We start from the raw sequence: 22,614 nt of genomic DNA on the forward strand, positions 1-22,614 counted from the left end.
CGCTGCCGCAAGACCGACGGGGAAGAAGGAAGCCGGTGAGAAAACGCGTTGGAACTTGGGCACCGCGGCAGCCCGTAGCCGGCTTTCCCAACATGGCGGCTCCCCAAGACGTCCACGTCAGGATCTGTAACCAGGAGATTGTCAAATTCGACCTGGAGGTGAAGGCGCTTATCCAGGTACTAATGCCCGGGACCCCCGGCGGGGTCCAGAAGCCCTAAACCCAAGCTCCACTGGCCTGTGAGCTCGGCGGTCTCACTCCCGAGCTTTTCCCCCTTGGTCCCGTCCCCTTCGTCCCCTTGACCATTGGCCTTGATACGCCGTTGGCTCGCCCTCTTCCGGGACACCCCCTCCACCTCAGCCCCGAGCAGCCTTCCCCTTTGTGGCCCCTCCCCTACATACCTCTGGCCGTCGCCTCGCGCCCCCCCCCCCCCCCCGACAGCCTCAAAGCTTACCTGTCGTCCTGCTTGGCCCCGCCTTCTGACACCGTCCTCACCGTCTTTTGGTAGCGTCCTGGCAGCCATTAGCCTCGCCCCCTGCTGGCCAGCTCCCTGGGTCCGATGCCCCATGGCACCAAAGGCCACAGGGCATGGGAGGCACTGTTCGTTACGTGAAACGAACGTCACCTGGACCGTAGTTGAGATTGTTGTAAATGAGGAAATCGAGTCTGCCTGGATCAGAAAGCAGATACTGGCAAAACTGGGACCCGGACAGGGAAAGTCAGTCTGTAGAAAAGACTTAAGAGTCTACTCTTTCGTTTAACATATGGGGTAATTGAGGTCCTTTGCCTTAAGCCAATTTTAAGGGTAGAAGGTAGTATTGCAGTAAACCAATTGGCATAGGCAAGAGTTAGGAATGTAGAAATGGTTCCTTGAGTTTAGCAAAAAGAAACCAAACGTTTAAAACCTTCCTTTTAGGCAGATCGTTTCCATTTCCAACAAATGTTACTAAACGTTCGATGTAGACTCAGAGTTTGCAACTAGCTGTCGTAAAAGGTGAAGGAAAGTAAGGCTACCCACAGAAATCAGATGCAAAAAAACCAAATTCATAGCTTATTATATGTTGCAAGGACTGTGATTTAACGAGTAATCCAGAGAACAAGTGAGGCAACTTGATGCAAACATTTAAACTTCTTAAACTTCACGTTTCCCATGTGTAAACTACAAAACATCTGGGCCAATTCTAGAAAAATAAAGATTCAGAACAAATGAAATTGCCTTTTCACATAATCTAAATTGCTTAAGCGCCCTTTTGCACTGTCCAACATTTGCATTCTCATGATGAGAACAATTGATTATAGCTAGATTTAGCATACTCTTACTGTGTTCCAGCTCCTCTGCTAAGCCCTTTACATAGGTACCTGGTCTGTGAAGTGGGTATGTTGTGATGAGGACACTGAGGCACAGAGGACTCAGTAACTTTCAAGGTTACACAGCTAATAAACTGCTACAACCAGAATTTGAATCCACATAATCTGGCTCTAGGGCCTGCTTTAAAACCTGGCCCTGGGATGAGGTCTCCATAGACCTCTACAAGCTGGAGGAGAGGTATTACTCGTCTAGCTCAAGTCTTTGCGAAGCTAATGGTCTGCCTCTGTGTGAAGCTTACTGGAGGCTGGACCTCAACACAGACTCCACTGATGGCCTCTCAGCCCCTCTGCCGGCGTCCCCAGAGCCCAGTGCTGGCGCCCTGCATGCTGCAGCCCCTGCCCACTCCCATGCTGGTGGCCCCAGCCCCACGAAGCACGCCTGAGCCTCCCAGGGCTCCCCTCTTTGGGCCTCTAGGGTCTTAGGAATGAAATCCAGTGCTCCCCTCTGGGCCCACCACAGCCTCAACTCCCTTCAGCCTTGGGGAGCTGCTGTGGCCTCTTTGGGAACTGTTTCAGCCCAGGGACAGCCCACCCAAGAGTGTTGGGGGAAAGCAGTGCCCCCAGCCATGCTGGGGTGGCCCATCCTTCCTTGAATCATCACCCCTTATTTGCTACCTTCCTGGCTGGCTGGCTGGAAGGAAGTTTCCAGGATAGTTTGTCCTGTTGAGGACCTAACAGTGGGGCAGGGTTGATGCCCAGCATTGGGAGACCTGACCTGAGCATGGTATTTACAATGGCGGGGAGGATGGAAGTGCTCAGAGTGGACAGTACTAGCCAAGGCCAGGCCCCCATGCAGAGCTCTGCCCACTACCTTGCCCTGAGGCTCCCTGCGCTAGCTGACTGCCCCTGCAGGGCTGTGGGGAAAAGGGGGCTTCCCACTCTTGCAGAAGTCAGGCAGGGTCCTTCCAAATTCCGCTGCTGCACACATTTTGGTTATTTTTGTAATGAGACTTGAATAAAACCAACTCCACCCTTTTGCAAAAAAACAAAACAAAAACAAAAACAAAAAACCTGGCCCGGGAATTTTAAATGTCCAGAAACAAATTCTAAATCTACCTTCAAACATGTCTATAAACAGTGTGATTTATAATAGATGGTTTGTAAAATTAGATCGAGAAGTTAATCTTGTCATATGATGCCAGGAATTTAGCATCCTGATTTTCAAGTTGGAAAGATCTAAAGTTTTAGTATCTCTTTCAGATGTTTATTTTTGTCAGATGTATAAGCTGCTTTAAGTCTTTCATAATGGCTGGGTGGCATTTTGTTAAGCTTCAGGAACTAATAAGTCAAGACAGTTTTGTTTCTATCTATGCTTTTATGTTGCTTGCTCAGAATTAACCTAAAGAGCGATGAGAAAATGTAAATTATGTTTTTGCTTGTGTTGCAGAGGTAAATAGCAAAGATCAGGATGAATTACAGTCAGTAGGCCAAACTTAGTTGTGCTGTAAACCAGCTCTCTCACTGTACAGCTGGTGTCATTTCATTGCATTGTCTTGAGAAAGACCTCTTCATCTCTTCAATGTCTCCTAGGATATTGGAGATTGTTCAGGACCATTAAGTGCACTTACCGAACTGAATACTAAAGTGAAAGAGAAGTTTCAACAGTTGCGGTACAGAATACAGGTGAGTGTCTGCAGAGCTGGGATGCTGAAACTGGGTAACGGTGAATGGGGCTCGGAACTGGGACTAACCTCTGCTCGAGAGCTGTCCAGGTCCTTCAGTAAATGTTCAGATGGGAGAAGTAAACGTTTAGACAGTGGAGGTAACTGTACTAACCTGCTATCCAGGTAAAGATGAGGGACTTCTGAATGCACAGCACTGCCAGCTGTGTTACAGGTAGATAGTAGGGACACCATTGTCCTGGGAATTTTTCAACTTGAAAACTCTGAGGTCACTTGCATTACTTTCTTTTCTCTACCACTCTCTCCAACCCATCCACCTCAATCCATTACCAGTGTCCCCTGTTTTTTTTTTTTCGTGCTGTCACTTTGCCCAACCTCTTCCTCTCTGTTTCTGTAGTCTCCAGTTACATCATATGCATATGTAACAGTCCTGAATTCGACTAGGGTATATGTACTGTCTCCAAAAACAACAGAGTGAGAAAAGTAGCAGTGTGAATAGCATAGGTGTTTCTGTGCTGTGCCCTGAGTTGAGGGTAAGATGGGTGGCATGGATCTGACCATTCCTTTCTGGGTCTTGGGGCACCTGGTCTCGCTGCATATGGTTCTTGGATTTAAAGACTTGTGCTTTTTTTATGACATGGCCCCAAATGCCAGCCAATAACCCTGTTTTTGCTTACCAGAAGAAGACAGTCTGTACCAAAGATGATAGAAAAACTGGCAGTTTGGACCCTGAAAAACAGGATGTCTGTGTCCTGTGCGTTGCTTCCTAAGGGATTTTCAGGGGCAATTTTGGCAATATGCAGTTTTTGTCAAAGGAGTTCACTTTAAGATTTCAGCAATGTCACTGAACCTGGCTGATCTCTTTCCACCTCCATCTCTAGTGCTGATTTAATCATTTTAATTTTTTAATTTAAGAAGGCTGTTACTTTCACATGTTTTTATATATGCATATATGTGTGTAAATATTGGCAGGCAGGAAAAAGTGCAGTGAAAATCTTAGGTGTGCCTCCTTATTTGTTCTCTGTTCCCCTCCTCCAAATAGGTAACCACTCTTATATGTTACTTATGTATCTTTCCATAGTTTCTCTACTCAGATACTAAAAAAGACAAATGTTTTCTTATTTCTTTCCCATCTAAAAGGTAGCAGACTAAAATACCATTTTTAAACTTAATATGTATTGGAAATCTTTCTATGTCAGTATTGGGAAGCGTCCTCATTCTTTTTTTATAGCCATAATTTATTTTTGGCCTGGTCTCTGTCAAAGGGCATTTATTTGGACTGTTTTTTTGCTTTTTAAAGCAAATTTATTCCATAAAAGACCTTTTTTCAACTCATATGACTTCAGCTCTCTAAGCATACTCACCACCTTAAGTATAAGTATTTCCTTGTTCTTTCTGTTTAAGTTTCTGTGTGCTCACCCAGTGTTTATGTCCTTCACTAAGTAAGATAACCTCAATACATTTACACATTTGTTATGTCCCTCCCTCCCGATCATCAGCTCTTCAAGCACCAGTGTACCCCTGGCACCTAGTAAGGCCCCTAATAATTTTGCACATGGTCAATGAATATTGACTCCATCCCAGTTTTAATCTGCATCTCCAAACATTTATTAGTGTATAAACAAGCATATAAATAAATAAATTAGTATATAAATGAGCTAATAGTTTATGTTTTTGCATCAATAGCTTGATTAAAACTGGAACTTGTTTTAATTTGAAAGCCAAAAGTATGACATGACCAGACAGGAAAGGACAAATATCATATGATATCACTTACACATGGAATCTAAAGAATAATACAAATGAACTTATTTACAAAAACAGAAATAGACTCACAGACATAGAAAACAAACTTATGGTTAACAAAGGGGAAAGGGTGGTGGAGGGATAAATTAGGAGTTTGGGATTAACAGATACACACCACTATATAGCAAATAGATAAACAACAAGGATTTACTGTATAACACAGAACTATATTCAAATCTTATAATAACCTATAATGGAAAAGAATTGGAATATCTATCTATCTATCTATCTATATATATATATATATAACTGAATCACTTTGCTATATACCTGAAACTAACACAATATTGTAAATCAACTATACTTCAGTTAAAAAAATATGACATGAGACTCAAGGTATATTGACATCTTTAATTATAGTCTGTCTGATAGTTCCATCATCTGAAGTTCTTGGGGGTCTCAGACAGCTGGTTGTTAGGTCTGCTGTCCCTCACTGTGGTGGACAGTTGGGTCCTGGTGTTTGGTTATTTTGGGCTCTGAGTACTCCTCTTCAGAAGCCCTTCTTGGTGGGACTTTTGTGTGGCCTCAGTTGAAGGCAAGTCTCTTCAAAGGTTTTTGCATTTGCTTTTGCCAGGTCTCCTGGGATTATCACAAGTCTGGGAGCACTTTTATGTTCATTTCTCCTCGTGGAGTTTCTGAAACCACTCAGGGAGTATGAATTTGAATCCTAGATCAGTGTGAGGGTAGCTCCATGGTTATATATTCTCAGGGAAGATATTTTGTATCCCTCTAGCCACACCCCACAGCAAAAAAGGACAAGCTGGGCTTCCCTGGTGGCGCAGTGGTTGGGAGTTCGCCTGCCGATGCAGGGGACACGGGTTCGTGCCCCGGTCTGGGAGGATCCCACATGCTGCGGAGCGACTTGGCCTGTGGGCCATGGCCGCTGGGCCTGCGCGTCCGGAGCCTGTGCTCCGCGACGGGAGAGGCCACGGCAGTGAGAGGCCTGCGTACCGCAAAAAAAAATAAAAAAATAAAAAAAAAAAGGACAAGCTTCCACATTTTCTCTGTGCTGGTTGACAGACATTTTCCTAGTTCACCTTTTCACTGAGGTTGTATCCCTTTGTGGTCCTGGTTTTGTGGTGTTCTCCGTTCCAATTCCCGGCCTCAAATGGCCAAGGCTTCATTTTCTGTCCCCACATAGACTTTATTTATTTATTTATTTAAATTAATTAATTAATTAATTTTTGGCTGTGTTTGGTCTTCATTTCTGCGCAAGGGCTTTCTCTAGTTGTGGCAAGCGGGGGCCACTCTTCATCGCGGTGTGCGGGCCTCTCACCGTCGCGGCCCCTCCCGCCATGGAGCACAGGCTCCAGACGTGCAGGCTCAGTAGTTGTGGCTCACAGGCCCAGCTGCTCCGTGGTATGTGGGATCCCCCCAGACCAGGGCCCGAACCTGCGTCCCCTGCATAAGCAGGCAGACTCCGAACCACTGTGCCACCAGGGAAGCCCCTGTTTGTTTTTTAAAAAATATTTATTTGGTTGTGCTGGGTCTTTGTTGCAGCAGGCGGGCTCCTTAGTTGTGGCAGGTGGGTTCCTTAGTTGCTGCTCGCTGGCTCCTTAATTGTGGCATGTGAACTCTTAGTTGCGGCACGCGTGTAGGATCTAGTTTCCTGGCCAGAAATTGAACATAGGCCCCCTGCATTGGGAGCATGGAGTCTTAACCACTGCGCCACCAGGGACGTCCCCCCACATGAACTTTAAAACCCTCTTTGCCGCCAGTCTAAAATGAAATATGTACAGAGAGTGAGAGTAAGCATGTAGCAACAGCAGTGGTATTTCCATCATATTTCAGAGTGGAATCAGTAGGCTCCTATATAGTTGTATTTTTTTCCTTTTCTTTTCAGGCATGCCCTAGATTAGAGAAGCGTATCACCTGCTCCAGGGCAGCCGCACATCCCTCACAGGAAGACTGCTCTGGCTCTTAGTTCCCTTCTCGTTTTGTGGTCCTGGAGATGCTCCTTACTTTCCTGCAGACTGAGCTATCTATGTAAAAGGATGTTTGTTGTATGTGAACTGGCATTCCTAAGTCTTCTGTTCTAGGAGGGTTTTCTTTTTTCTAATATTTATTTATTTGGCTGCATCAGGTCTTAGTTGTGGCACGTGGGATCTCTCGTTGCAGCACGCGGGCCCTTCATTGCGTTCCGCAGGCTCCAGAGTGTGTGGGCTTAGTAGTTGAGGCATGTGGGCTTCTCTCTAGTTGCGGAGCACGGGCTCAGTAGTTGCAGCACATGGGCTCTCTAGTTGTGTCGCGCAGGCTGTAGAGCATGCGGGCTTAGTTGCCCCGTGGCATGTGGGATCTTAGTTCCCTGACCAGGGATCAAACCCCGTCCCCTGCATTGGAAGGCAGATTCTTAACCAGTGGACCACCAGGGAAGTCCCTAGGGGGGTTTTCAAGTGCTGTTGCATAACTGGTAGAAATAGAAGTGCTTTCCAGTTTTGTATTAGCTTTTAAAGTCATTTTAATTTAGAGCTGTTTTCCCCCCACAGGAGCTTGAGCAGTCGGCTAAAGAGCAAGACAAAGAATCGGAGAAGCAAGTTCTGCTCCAGGAAGTAGAGAATCACAAAAAGCAGATGCTCAGGTAGGTAGGGTCTGGCCTCCTGCTAGTGACCTTGGCTGGGTTCCTTGCTCCCTGTGAGGCTTGTGCCAGGGTTTGCCTAATAAACCTAGCTTAATGACTCAATTGTGCCATTTATACACAGACTGGATGTAATTCTCAAAGCTGGGGGGCAAGTAGGGGCTGTTGGGTAAGTGAGACTGTGCATAGTTTACAAAAGCGTATTTAACATTATACTGTATTTTATATTTTTTTAAAAGCCAAAAAATGGTTGCTTTTGTAATATAAGATCCTTTTTTTTAAAAAAAATATTTATTTATTTGGCTGTACCAGGTCTTAGTTGCAGCACGCGGAATCTTCATTGTTGCGTGCAGAATCTTTAGTTGCGACATGTGAGCTCTAGTTCTCTGACCAGGGGATTGAGCCCGGGTCCCTTGCATTGGGAGCAGGGAGTCTTAACCACTGGACCACCAGGGAAGTCCCAGTAATACAAGGTCCTTTTTAATCTAAAGAGAATTGATATCTTAAAAAGTCCATTGAAAGTGAATCTACTTAAGACAGACCAAAATGTAGAAAGTTTTGAATTGGACTTTATCTTAAAAAATGAAACAAAAAAATGTAAAGAAGCTTATGTTAAATAAAATTGATATATTTTCATTGCAGCTATATGCTAATTTTCATTGCAGCTATATGCTAATCCTTGATTATATAACTGAAGGTATTTGCTATTTCTTGGTATTGAAATTGGGGGACTTATACAGCAAAATTGTCTGATAGCTTGAAACTGTACCTGACCCTTCACATTTGATGTTTGCACTACAATCAAAAAGAAGGTTGTTATTGCAAAAATACTTGAGGGCCCTATCAACTTTTCCAAGCCTCTGGTAGCCAGATCCTTCTCTTTTGAAGTCCCTATCAATGTCACCATCCTTGTAGGTTTTCTCTTCATCCTTGTTAATTGGACTAACTCTGTCACATCTGTATTTGTCTATGGCTTTGCTTCTGATTTGAGTAATTCTCCAGCATCATCCTTGCTGACAGCAGCTCTGTTTATAACACGCTCAGCCGTCAGGAGGTTAGGGACTGACAAAGACATGGGCATGGTAGAGGCTCCTGTGAGGAGGGAGGGATGTGTGAGTGGGGACCAGTGAGACTTTGTGTCATGATGGCTTTCCTTTCCCTAGGCCACCATGGGGACTCAGATTATAAACATTGAGTAAAGAGGACCCTTGAGTAAAATCTAGCAAGTTACACCAACAAAATCACCTCAGCATGGGTTTAAAGTTGAGAGTGGCCATCCAGGATGTGGTATTTCAGGGTAGAGGAGAGAAAGCAGTAAATTAATACTTTGGCGATTTTGTGTTGAAACAGTACTTGTGCTTACCTGGGTTATCGTGCTTGTCACACTATACAGTAAATATTTTTGCTTGTCTTTCTCCCCAGTAAATGTGAATCCCTGAGGGCAAGTACTATTGTTCATTTATCTCTGCTCTGTAGGGCCCAGCAGAACTCCCTTGTAAACAGTTGAAAATGTAATTGATTCTGGCATAGCAGATGCTGGTCAGGCATCAGAGAGCTCATTTGAACACTTTCTACATAGAGGTGCTATTCAAAACCACCCTATCAGTTCGTGTACTCTCATTTGCCTCTTTAAATATTCCGGGGGTTAGCACAATTGATTTGAGCCAGCTGCGTAAGTTGTAGTGCATGAGTTTGATTCTCTGAGGAGCCCAGTTAACTTTTTTATAGTCCATCAAACAGAAGTCTCACTCTAATGTAAATTGGTGCAGCCACTATGGAAAACAGTATGGAGGTTCCTCAGAAAACTAAAAATAGACTTACCATATGATTCAGCAATCCCACTTCTGGGCATATACCCAGACAAAACTATAATTCGAAAAGATACATGCACCCCTATGTTGATGTAAATAGCAGCACTATTCACAATAGCCAAGACATGGAAACAACCTAAATGTCCATTGATAGATGAATGGATAAAGAAGATGTGGTACAGGGGCTTCCCTGGTGGTGCAGTGGTTGAGAGTCTGCCTGCCGATGCAGGGGACGTGGGTTCGTGCCCTGGTCTGGGAGGATCCCACATGCCGTGGAGCGGCTGGGCCCGTGGGCCATGGCTGCTGAGCCTGCATGTCTGGAGCCTGTGCTCTGCAACGGGAGAGGCCACAACAGTGAGGCCCGTGAACCGCAAAAAAAAAAAAAAGAAAAAAAAGAAAAAGGACACAAATGAACGTATCTATGAAACAGATAGACAGACAGACAGAGAGAACAGACTTGTGGTTGCCAAGGGGGAGTGGGGGAGGGAAGGACTGGGAGTTTGGGATTAGTAGATGCAAACTAGTATGTATAAGATGGATAAACAACAAGGTCCTACTGTATAGTACAGGGGACTATATTCAATATCCTGTGATAAACCATAATGGAAAAGAATATGAAAAAATATATATATATGTATAACTGAGTCACTTTGCTATTGAGCAGAAATTAACACAATATATATCAACTATATCAACATTATATATCAACTTCAATAAAATATTTTTTTAAAAAAAGACCCTACTCGAACTCCAGGGAACTGTTCACCAAATTTAAGTTGTTTCTCACAAGGAGATCAGGTAAAAAATGTAAATAAATCATGTCAGACTGGACTCTTCTAATACAGTGTGTTTGTGTTGTCCATGATTGGTCTGTGGTATGTAAAGAACAGCAAATCTTGAAGAAATACTGAAGAAGACTGTCTTATAATGATTTTTCTACTTCCTATTACACATATTGATTGAGCAGCTAATGGGCCAGTAACTGTTGTTCTGGGTACTGGTGATACAAAGATGAGCGAGGCATGGTTCTCGAGGAACAGAACCAAGCCACACACAAGGCAAGGCAGTAATGTGTAAGAAATAACTTTGAACGGAGCCTCATGTGCCCCGCTGGGAAGTTTGGGTGTTACCCTGAAGTCTGGAGCCATTGTGGGCTGTAAACAGAGGCATGCTATGGCCAGGTTGCTCCCTGTGGCTGTCCTTGGGGGGAGAGGGACAGTTAATGGGCGGTAGGAAAACAACCCAGAGACAGCCTCAAGGATCCAGACAAGAGGTGTTGGAGCCTGAGCTGGAGCCGTTGCTGGGGCAACCAAGAGGAGGAAGTGGTGGGAGGTGGGGACGGACCCTGGGCCAAACTCGGGTGGCCTTCCCATCACTCCCTGGCTGGAAGGAAGACCTGCTGTGACTTGAACTGACAACCTGGTGGCATCAGCAGAAACTCACACATGACCCTTCTAATTCCAGCAATCAGACCTCATGGAGGAAGGCAAATCTCACTTGCAAAATGGCTATTGACAACCTAGAGAAAGCAGAACTTCTCCAGGGAGGAGACCTCTTCAGGCAAAGGTACCTGTCTTTTTGTCTTTCTGGGCTCTGGTGACAGAATAAAGAGCAATCAGCAAGGTGCAAAACCCACTGTGGGGAACCCCTTCTTGTTTTCAGCATAAAATTAGTATTTAATTTTATAAGTAATTTTTTTTTAATGTGAAAGAAATATATTCTTATTTGTAGTAAATTAGTAAAATAAAAATATGAATAACAAACGGAAAGTAAGTCATAATCGTACTACTCACAAATGATTTGATATATTGCCTCCTCTCATTTTTTCTTCCATATTTTTTATAAAGTCAATATCATACCATACATAAAATTTAGTCTCCTACTCTCCTTCACTTAGTATCATTGCACAAAGACATGTTTTATTAAAAAGCTCTTTAAACAAAATGGTAATAGTACATAGTATTTCCTTATATTAACTAATCCCCTGTTTGTGTGTGTTTATATTTCTAGTTTGTCAGTATTATAAATAACACACCAGGGCACATGTCAGTACATAAGGCTTTGTCCACATTCTGGATGTTTCCTTTGGAGAGATTCCCAGATGAGATTATTGGTTCAAAGGCGTGAACATTTCTAAGGCTCCTAATACATATCGCCAGATGGCTTTCAGAGGTAGCACCAGTTTACATTCCTATCAGCAGTCTTCAAGAGAATGCTCTCTATACGCCTTTGTCACCACTGACTATGATCATTTAAAAATGTGTACTAATTCGATAGATTAAAAAATGGGATCTCATTTGAATCTGGGGCTTTCCTGCAGCTGGGCTTTTGTTGACATTCCTCCTCCCACTCTGGACTTCTAGGAAAACCGCCAAAGAGAGCCTGGCCCAGACGTCCAGTGCCATCACAGAGAGCCTCATGGGGATCAGCAGGATGATGTCCCAGCAGGTCCAGCAGAGCGAGGAAGCCATGCAGACGCTGGGTAAAGCCGGGCCTGCAATGGGAAGCTGCTCCCAGAGATACGGGCTCCAGAGCCCTTGCTCCCGGGCTCCTCTACCTCTGCCCCCATCCGCCCCCAAGCTTACTGATCTGTGTGGCTTCTCACTTCTTTTTTTTTTTTTTTTTTTTTTTGCGCTACGCAGGCCTCTCACTGTTGCGGCCTCTCCCGTTGCGGAGCATAGGCTCCCGACGCGCAGGCTTAGCGGCCATGGCTCATGGGCCCAGCCGCTCCGCGGCGTGTGGGATCCTCCCGGACCGGGGCACGAACCCGTGTCCCCTGAATCGGCAGGCGGGCTCTCAACCACTGTGCCACCAGGGAAGCCCGCTTCTCACTTCTTTGATAGCCTGGTCTTACCCAGAGTGGGATTCGCTGCTCTCATTTCCCTTTTCAGTTTTTATAGTTGTACTACAAGATCCACACACCCCCATCAAAATGTGCAGAAGCACTCCCTGGGGCTCTCTCCTGGAGAGTGGGTGCCAGCAAGGCTAGAGAAGGGGCCTGGGAGTATTTCTCATCTAGGGCTCTGGGGACCCCCCCGGCCAGGCAGAGAGATGATTAGTTATTGGCTGCCAGCTAATCTGCTAGGATTTCATCAGCTTACAGTTGTACTCCCCAATGTTATTTTTACTGTGAGCTCCTTTTATTTCTTTATTTTTGGGCTGCACCATGCGACATGCGGGATCCTAATTCCCTGACCAGGGATCGAACCCGTGCCCCCTGCAGTGGAAGCACAGAGTCCTAATCACTGGATTGCCAGGGAAGTCCTGTGAACTCCTTTTAAAAGATGCAGTCAGAGGCCCCAGAAGAAGCTTCCGGAGACCATCTGGATCTCCCCAACAGCTTTTCCATGATGTCTCCCTTATAACACAGAAGAGAATCTGCCCTGCCCAGGATCCTCCGTGTAGGAAAACAGGAATAGAGTTTACTCTTTGAAAGACTTTTGGAAGATTTTACACAGAGACAAAAGTAGAGGGCCTGGTGCTTGAGTCCCAGGAACCCATCACCCAGCTCCAGCAGTTGTCAACTCCTGGCCAGTCTTGTTTCAACTCTGTCCTCACTATGCTCCCATCTGGATTACTTTGAAGCAAATCTCAGACATCATCCATATAAATATTTCAGTATGTCTCTCTAAAAGATAAGAAACTCTTGAAACAAAAAACAAACAAAACAAAACCACAATACCATTACCACCCCTAAAAATTATCTGTAATTTTGAACCACTCTTGTTTTTTTCAGTGTACTGTCAAAACAGGCAGAAGCAAAAGGAAAGCAAGCAGCTTGTCCCCAAGGTCACTCCCTGTGTTTGAAAATTTTCTGGGCATTTAGGCTCGGAACCAGCTGGTCACCTCTGAGTATGCACCGGGGTCATGGCCTGAGCCTGGCGAGAGGCCTTGGAGAACGTGAGAGGGAGGAGCCGGCTTGGCCTTGGAATTGAGGGCTTTTCTGCCTCTGGTGCAAGTGACAGGACACCCACACCCAACACGTATATCAGAAACAGACCATATATTTAAGTGGTGAGAAGGCTGCACAGATCCTGATGGTTTCTGGGGTGTTGAGGGTCGTTCTTGGGGTACATTTTGTAGGAGAGATAGCCATTGAAAAAAGAAGAATGCAGTTCTTACTTTTTTTTTTTTTTTCTTATTTATTTTTGGCTGTGTTGGGTTTTCATTGATGCACCAGGCTTTCTCTAGTTGCGGCAAGCGGGGGCTACTCTTCGTTGCGGTGTGTGGGTTTCTCATCACGGTGGCTTCTCTTTGTTGTGGAGCATGGGCTCTAGGCACGCGGGCTTCAATAGTTGTGGCTCTCGGGCTCAGTAGTTGTGGCCCATGGGCTCTAGAGCGCAGGCTCAATAGCTGTGGCACATGGGCTTAGTTGCTGCATGGCATGTGGGATCTTCCCGGACTAGGGCTTGAACCTGTTTCCCCTGCATTGGCAGGAGGATTCCTAACCACTGCGCCACCAGGGAAATCAAAGAATGCAGTTCTTAATCCTTTCTTTATGACTCACTAATTCAAAAGTCTTTTAGGACCACAATTTTTTTTTTAAAGCCCATTAAGGACATGATGTCTGGTATTTGCTGCAAAATTGTAGGTGGGGGGAATTGAATGGGGGGTCATGAGGGGACAGGACTGCCAGGGAGTTGGTGGTTCATGTGTATGGGTGATGACACATGGCACTTCATGATATTATTCTATCTACTTTTGTGATGGTTAAAATTCTCTGTAAAGAAAGTTTAAAAAAGAAAGGCCTTTAGGTTTTTACTTAACAGGTTCTTACTTAGCTTTTCAAAATGGCAGCAGGTGTGGAGAAGGAGGGCTGAGAGGGATTTTTGTTACATGAGTGTTTGTTTCTACCCCTTCTCTGTGTTTTTTTTTTAAATAGATCTTTATTGGAGTATAATTGCTTCACAATACTGTGTTAGTTTCTGTTGCACAACAAAGCATATCAGCCATATGCATACACATGTCCCCATATCCCCTCTCTCTTGAGCCTCTCTCCCATCCTCCCTATCCCACCCCTGTAGGTGATCGCAAAGCACTGAGCTGACCTCCCTGTGCTATGTGGCTGCTTCCCACCAGCCAACTATTTTACATTCGGTAGTGTATATATGTCGATGCTACTCTCACTTCACCCCAGTTTCCCCCTCCCACCCCATGTCCTCAAGTCCATTCTCTATGTCTACATCTTTATTCCTGCCCTTCAACTAGGTTCATCAGTACCAGTTTTTTTTTTTTTTATTCCATATATATGCGTTAGCATATGGTATTTGTTTTTCTCTTTCTGACTTCACTCTGTATGACAGACTCTAGCTCCATCCACCTCACTACAAATAACTCAGTTTCATTTCTTTTTATGGCTGGCTGAGTAATATTCCATTGTATATATGTGCCACATCTTCTTTATCCATTCACTTGTCGATGGACATTTAGGTTGGTTCCATGTCCTGGCTCTTGTAAATAGTGCTGTGATGAACACTGTGGTACATGTCTCTTTTTGAATTATGGTTTTCTCAGGGTGTATGCCCAGTAGTGGGATTGCTGGGTCATAAGGTAGTTCTATTTTTAGTTTTTTAAGGAACATCCATACTGTTCTCCATAGTGGTTGTATCAATTTACATTCCCACCAACAGTGCAGGAGGGTTCCCTTTTCACAGCCCCCTTTCCAGCATTTATTGTTTCTAGATTTTTTTGATGATGGCTATTCTGACCGATATGAGGTGATACCCCATTGTAGTTTTGAGTTGCATTTCTCTAATAATTAGTGATGTTGAGCATCTTTTCATGTGCCTCTTGGCCATCTGTATGTCTTCCTTGGTGAAATGTCTATTTAGGTCTTCTGCCCATTTTTTAACTGGATTGTTTGTTCTTTTGATATTGAGCCCCATGAGCTGTTTGTATATTTTGGCGATAAATCCTTTGTCTGTTGTTTCGTTTGCAAATATTTTCTCCCATTCTGAATGTTGTCTTTTTGTCTTGTTTATGGTTTCCTTTGCTGTGCAAAAGCTTTGAAGTTTAATTAAGTCCCAGTTGTTTATCTTTGTTTTTATTTCTGTTACTCTAAGAGGTGGGTCAAAAAAGATCTTGCTGTAGTTTATGTCAAAGAGTGCTTTTCCTATGTTTTTCTCTAAGAGCTTTATAGTGTCTGGTCTTACATTTAAGTCTTTAATCCATTTGGAGTTTATTTTTGTGTATGATGTTAGGTAATGTTCTAATTTCATTCTTTTACATGTAGCTGTCCAGTTTCCCCAGTGCCACTTAATTGAAGAGGCTGTCTTTTCTCCATTGTACATTCTTGCCTCCTTTGTCGTAAATTACGTGCCCATATGTGTGTGGGTTTATCTCTGGGCATTCTGTCCTGTACCATTGATCTATATTTCTGTTTTTGTACCAGTACCGTACTGTCTTGATTACTGTAGCTTTGTGGTATAGTTTGAAGTCAGGGAGCCTGATTCCTCCAACTCCGTTTTTCTTTCTCAAGATAGCTTTGGCTATTCGGGGCCTTTTTTGTTTCCATACAAATTATGAAATTTTTTGTTCTAGTTCTGTGAAAAATGACATTGGTAGTTTGATAGGGATTGCATTGAATCTGTAGATTGCTTTGGGCAGTATAGTCATTTTCACAATATTGATTCTTCCAATCCAAGAACATGGTATATTTCTCCATCTGTTTATGTCATCTTTGATTTCTTTCATCAGTGTTTTATAGTTTTCTGAGTACAGGTCTTTCGCCTCCTTAGGCAGGTTTAATCCTAGGTATTCTTTTTTTTTTGTTGCAATGGTAAATGCGAGTGTTTCCTTAATTTCTCTTTCTGATTTTTCTTTGTTGGTGTATAGGAAAGACAGAGATTTCTGTGCATTAATTTTGTATCCTGCAACCTTACCAAAGTCATTGATTAGTTCTAGTAGTTTTCTGGTGGCATCTTTAGGATTTTCTATGTATAGTATGATGTCATTGGCAAACAGTGACAGTTTTACTTCTTCTTTTCCGATTTGGAGTCCTTTTATTTCTTTTTCTTCTCTGATTGCCGTGGCTAGGACTTCCAAAACTATGTTGAATAAGAGTGGCGAGAGTGGACATCCTTGTCTTGTTCCTGATCTTAGAGGAAATGCTTTCAGTTTTTCACCACTGAGTATGATGCTTGCTGTGGATTTGTCATATATGGCCTTTATTATGTTGAGGTAGATTCCCTCTGTGCGCATTTTCTGGAGTTTTTATCATAAATAGGTGTTGAACTGTGTCAAAAGCTTTTTCTGCATCTCTTGAGATGATCATATAGTTTTTATTCCTTAATTTGTTAGTGAGGTGTATCACATTGATTGATTTGCGTATATTGAAGAATCCTTGCATCCCTGGGATAAATCCCACTTGATCATGGTGTATGATCCTTTTAATGTGCTGTTGGATTCTGCTTGCTAGTATTTTGTTCAGGAGTTTTGTATCTATGTTTATCAGTGATATTGGTCTATAATTTTCTTTTTTTGTGTTATCTTTTTCTGGTTTTGGTATCAGGGTGATGGTGGCTTCGTAGAATGAATTTGGGAGTGTTTCTCCCTCTGCAATTTTTTGGAAGAGTTTGAGAAGGATTGGTTTTAGCTCTTCTCTAATCTGTATTTTTCAAAATGCTACTCTGTTTCCTCTGGTAATTTCTTTTATTTGTTAATTAACTTGTAATTTTGTGAAAAGGTAATATAAATTACATGGTTAAGGAAAAAACCTCCAGGCCAGCACTGTCCCATGGAAACATAATGGGAGCCACATACATTCACTTAAATTTTTTCATTAGACACATTAAAAAAAGTAAAAACAAACATATGAAATTAATTGTAATTGTATATTTAACCATTTCAATATGCAATTCATAGTGAAAATTATTGAGATATTTGACATTCCTTTTTTTTTTTCTCCACACTAGAGCTCTGAAATCGTGTGGGTATTTTACTCACAGAGACATGGCAATTTGGATTGGACACATTTTACACACTCAGGTGTGACATGTGTTTAGTGGCCGTCATTCCAGGCTGCACAGCCCTGGACAGTACAGGAGGGAAACAGAAAGACTGCTTTCCCTTCTGACCTCCCCTGCCCCTGACCTCCAGGTCTGCTGCCAGAGGGGCGCACTGTTACCAGTTTCTTTCATAGCCTTCTGAGACCCTCCAGCATGCAGAGTACAAGCAAATTAAATGTTACCTATCCCCTTCTTTCTTACATAAATGGAAACATTTCACATGTTGTCCTTCACGCCTCACCTTCTCACCTGACAACATGTTTCATTCTGTGGATGTTCTGATGATGCCTTGTTATGCTTTGTAGAGGAATCTTGCCAGGGAAACCTTCTTCCTCAAGTGTCAGGTCCAGAAACCCCCACTCCAGTTAGTTTGACATGTGAGCACAACGAGCCTTAAGGGACATTGTGCCTCCTTGTAGGTTTCACACAGAGGCTGGGGCACAGGTGTCATGTGTTTAAAGCTACAGCCAGTGTCCCAGGACTGCAGGACTGGTGTGTGTGAGGGCATGTGGCAGGGCCCAGGACATCCTTGCCCCTTCAGGATCCCACAAAGATCAGATCTGACCACCAGGCGTCCCCGCGGGTGCACCTCACAGGCGGCAAGTCCTGCCCCCAGCCCTGCCCCCACAGAGACCTCACAGTGCCTGTCCACGGTCACCCGCATTAGTTTTGCGGCCAGGGGTTCTTCTCAGCAGCGCCTGCCTCCTCCAGAAAGCGGAGATTGGTGGTGAGGAAAGGAACCGTCCTCTGCCCTTTACCCTGGTGATGTCCATGTTGGGAGGACTCCTAGTTATGGCCCTGTGACTGTATGTAAACAAATCTCATCCTTCCCTGAGCTGGATGGGACCCAGGGAAGTGCCTCTTCTTGCCCTGTCCTTGTTCTGTGCTCCTCTGCGTTGCCTCTGTTCACATCCTTTGCCCTGGCTCAGAGGAACTTGCTTCAGAGCACAGTGTTAATTACTGGGAACCCAGCTGGCAGAGCAGAGTCTTTGGATTCGGTGTTGTACAGTCTCTTAGTCAGGCTCCCTCCCTCTTGTGTTTCAGTTAATTCTTCACGGACTATCCTGGATGCAAATGAAGAATTCAAGTCCATGTCGGGGACCATCCAGTTGGGACGGAAGCTCATCACAAAATATAATCGCCGAGAGCTGACTGACAAGCTTCTCATTTTCCTTGCGCTCGCCCTCTTTCTTGCTACGGTTCTCTATATTGTGAAAAAGCGGCTCTTTCCGTTTTTGTAAGATCTGAGAGCTGCCAGCTTTTTGCCCTTTGAGTTCCAGTGTCAGGATCCAGCCACGCTCCTGAGCTCTGGCCCCGGGCCGCCAGACTGATCCACACCCTGCAGTCTGCTCCAGTCGCTCAGCAGGTCAGATGGAGACACAGCCCCGCCTCCCGGAGCTTCTGCATGTGGCTGGCGTGTAAGGGGCAAACAGAGGAAGGGGAGGGAGGCCTGTCATCGGGACACCTGCAGAGACACAGGGACTCCAAGAGTCCAAGAGCTGTCCCACACTGTGGGTGGCTGCCACTTGAGGCACTCGGGCCGGCCTCCAGGATTTGATGTCCCTCTTGGGTCCCCGTCCCCTACTGCAGCCTTAATGCCAGATCTGGAGGAGGGAAGAGAAAAGGGGGAGAAAGAGGAGGATGGAAACTCATGTCCATTCCTTGAATAAAGTTGACTAAAATTTATTTATTTATTTATTTATTTTTGGCTGCGTCGGGTCTTCGTTGCTGCACGCGGGCTTTCTCTAGTTGTGGCGAGCGGGGGCTACTCTTCATGGCGGTGGCTACTCTTGTTGCAGAGCACAGGCTCTAGGCATGTGGCTTCAGTAGTTGTGGCTCGTGGGCTCTAGAGCGCAGGCTCAGTAGTTGTGGCGCACGAGCTTAGTTGCTCCACGGCATGTGGAATCTTCCTGGACCGTGGCTCGAACCCTTGTCCCCTACATTGGCAGGCAGATTCTTAACCACTGCACCACGAGGGAAGTCCCAAGTTGACTGTTTAACAGCATGAAATGCATTCGGTTTTCTAAGGTATCCCTCTGGGAATTCGTGTGCCTGTCTTGTCCAGATTTCTAGAACATGAATTTGGATCATTGATTTGTTCACTCAACAAAGAAGTGATTGATCAACAGCCACATGCAGGGTGTTACAGACACTGCCGTAGTCCCTCCCTCAAGGAGCAAGACGAACAAGATCCTGCAGTCTCTCAGGAAGGAGGGTGCACCCAGCCTCCCCTGGAGGAGGCTCACACCAGTGTCTGAAGAGGATGAGGCAGACACCCTCTTTCTACACACAGTGGCCTGGCCTGGCCTGGGGGTGTGCGCTGTCTCAGGGGCTGGCCCACACCTTTCTCTTTGAGGTCCAGAGCTAAATATAACCAAGAGAGTGAAGCTAGTGATAAACTGGGGCCTGTCTGGGCCAGAGTTCTGTTGAGGCCTGGGGGATAGCAGGGCCCAGGCTAGGCCAGTAGTGTCTCCTTGTGCTAAAGGCCTGGCTGACCTCACACACAAAATCCCAGCCTTCCCCACTATTTATAGCCCCAGAGGCCCTGGGAGGGTAATGTGGGGGCAGAGGGGAAAGTGGAAAGAACATGTGGATTTGAACCTTGCTTCAAAGACTTGGTTTTGAGTCTTGGCTCTACCACTAAGGAACCACATGACCCCAGGCAAGTTACGTTATGTCACTAAGCCTCAACTTCCCCACCTGTAAAGTGGGGGTGATAGTCCATATAGATGCTTGTAGAGTCCATCTGAGAATCACACAAGAATGTAAAGTAGCAAGTGCAGCTTCTGTCTGACTGAGCCATGGGCTTCCCAAATCCAGCCACCTTCAGGCCTCTGGGCCCCAAGGTTTCCTGAAGCAAACAGCCGGGTTCTCCAGGGGACGCTGGCCTGGGCATCAGAAGTTCTGTTTAGATCTGTTTGAGCAGAGGATGTCAACAGTTAAGGCCTCAGTTATGAAGTGTCACATCGTCCTGGGACCAAGTTAGAAGAGACTGGCTGCACACCTCAGACTGACTAGTTTAATGAGTAGGTTCTGAGTTAAAGTATACATACACAGTTTATATATATATGTATATATATCATCCTTAACAACTTCTGGCCCCAAAAGGCGCTCAGTGCAAGTTGTGCATGTGTGTGTCTTATTTATAGTCAAATTAAAGCTGAGACTAAAGCACAGATGGGAAATTCCCACTCAGATTCCAGCTGTAAGTGCAGCAGATGGATGTGATCATGTTAGGATTTTCTTGCTTAACATTTTTCTTTACTGCTTCCCACTAATTGTCAACATCCTCCTCACAATATGGAAATGTGTGGGCTCTGTACTCCCTAGAAATTCTCCTTTTGACACTTTATTCCTCTTTTCCTTGCCTCCATCTGAAAATAGGGTTGAATGTGACCCATTTTGAAATGTCGTAGATAGCATATCTCACAACCCTGCCAGGTTCTCAAGTCGTCCCCAGTGGGGCTGGTGGTGCAGAAAGCCACACCTCCATGTTCAACCAGGAGGGGGCAGTACTCACATTCACTCTGTGGTCTTGCTATGTGTAGACTATTTCCATCCGTCCGCGTGAAATGCTCTCATGGATTTTTTCTTTTTTAAAAGATACCAGATATTAAAAAAACATGCAAATGTACAAAGTTTACCTGTATAGTTTTTGGAAGACATTTCATGAATCACCTTAATTTTCACTGTTAAGCAGTAAGGCAAGCTTATATTCTCCATTTTGCTGAGCCAACAGTCAAGGAATTAAAAAGTATTAGAACAGTCTTCAAGGGGTCATTCATTCAAGTATTTACGGAACACTTACTTTGTGCCAGGCACTATGTTAGGGATACTCAGTGAACAAAACAAAGATTCCCTGCTGTCTTGGAACTTGTAGTGGGGGGAGGGTGGGCAGATGGTAATTAACGGACTAGAAAACAAACTTGTGGTTACCAAAGTGGAGTGGGAAGGGAGGAGGGACAAATTAGGGGTATGGGATTAACATATACAGACTACTATGTGTAAAATAGATAAACAACAGGATATATTGTACAGCACAGAAAATTATAGCCATTATCTTGTAATAACTTAAAATGGAGTATCAGCTGCAAAAATACTGTATCACTATGCTGTATATCTGAAACTAATATTATTAATCAATAATACTTGAATATACTTCAATTAAAAAATTAACATACTAAATAAGTCATTCATTATGTTAGAAAATAAGTGTTTTGGGAAATGTGGCCCCAGCTAATGGAGATTTGGAATGGGGGGAGGGCAGGTTTGCAGTGTTAAGTTGGGAGGTCACAGTTGGCCACGTTGAGAGGCAAGATTTGAGCAGAGTGGACGGCGGAGGGAATAGGGTTCCACACAGGGACCAGCTAGAGCAAAGGACTACGGTGGGAGCATCTGTGATATTGTGATTCATAATAAGAAATATATATTTGGTCTTCGTTGTGTTCCTGGCACAGAGGTCCTAAAACCATTGGAATTTCCTACGATAAAGGAATGATAGATTTGTCCTTTGTTATGTTCAGGAGGAGAATTTTGGAAAGCACAAAGGATGGGGGTTTGTTGCCAGGGGAACCAACCACATGATTAGTGGATTGGAGCTTAACAGTCCTACCTCCCAACCTCCAAGGAGGGGCAAGGGGATGGAGATTCAGTCTATCCATCATGAGTTCAATCATCGATGGCCAGTGATCTAACCCATCCTGCCTATGTAATGAAGCCTCCATAAAACCCCAAAAGGATGGGGTTCGGAGAGCTTCCACGTTGGTGAGCACCTGGAGACTGGGGAGAGTAGTGCACTTTGGGAGAGCATGGAAGTTCCACCCCTTTTCCCCATACTTTGCCCTATGCATCTCTTCCATCTGGATGTTCCTGAGTTATATCCTTTTATAATAAACTGGTGCTCTAGTAAACGAAATGTTTCTCTGAGTTCTGTGAGCCACTCTAGCAAATTAATTGAATGCAAGGAGGAGGGGTTTGTGGGAACCTTCCATCTATAGCCTGTTGGTCAGAAGCACAAGTGACAACCTGGACTTGTGATTGGAGTCTGAAGTGGGGGGTGGGAGGACGGTCTTGTGGGACTGAGCCCTTACCTGTGGGATCTGACGCTCTCTCCAGGTAGGTGGTGTCAGAATTCACTTGAATTGGAGGACACCCAGCTGGTGCTGGAAAATTGCGTGGTGTGGGGGGAAAAAAACCTCAGAATCAGAGCATGACTGGCATATGTGGGGAATAGCAAGGAAGCCAGCGTGGCTAGAACAGAGTGTGAGCGGGAGAGGAATAACAGGTGGTCAGAGAGGGCTTCCCTGGTGGCGCAGTGGTTAAGATCCGCCTGCCAACACAGGGGACACGGGTTGGAGCCCTGGTCCGGGAAAATCCCACATGCTGCGGAGCAACTAAGCCCACGTGCCACAACTACTGAGCCTGTGCT

At 44.7% G+C, this 22,614-nt stretch overlaps 1 protein-coding gene across 1 annotated transcript; it reads left to right on the top strand.

Annotated features, from left to right (window-relative positions):
* Positions 1-17: 17 nt before the first annotated feature.
* BNIP1 (BCL2 interacting protein 1) lies at positions 18-18,872 on the top strand. The gene is made up of 6 exons (XM_059061721.2): positions 18-176; positions 2,897-2,989; positions 7,281-7,372; positions 10,645-10,746; positions 11,544-11,662; positions 18,231-18,872. The coding sequence occupies exons 1-6, from the start codon at positions 93-95 to the stop codon at positions 18,425-18,427; spliced, it is 687 nt and encodes a 228-aa protein (XP_058917704.1). The 5' UTR covers positions 18-92; the 3' UTR covers positions 18,428-18,872.
* Positions 18,873-22,614: the final 3,742 nt, after the last annotated feature.

Source organism: Kogia breviceps, chromosome 4 (genome assembly GCF_026419965.1).
Source record: "Kogia breviceps isolate mKogBre1 chromosome 4, mKogBre1 haplotype 1, whole genome shotgun sequence".
NCBI lineage: Eukaryota > Metazoa > Chordata > Mammalia > Artiodactyla > Physeteridae > Kogia > Kogia breviceps.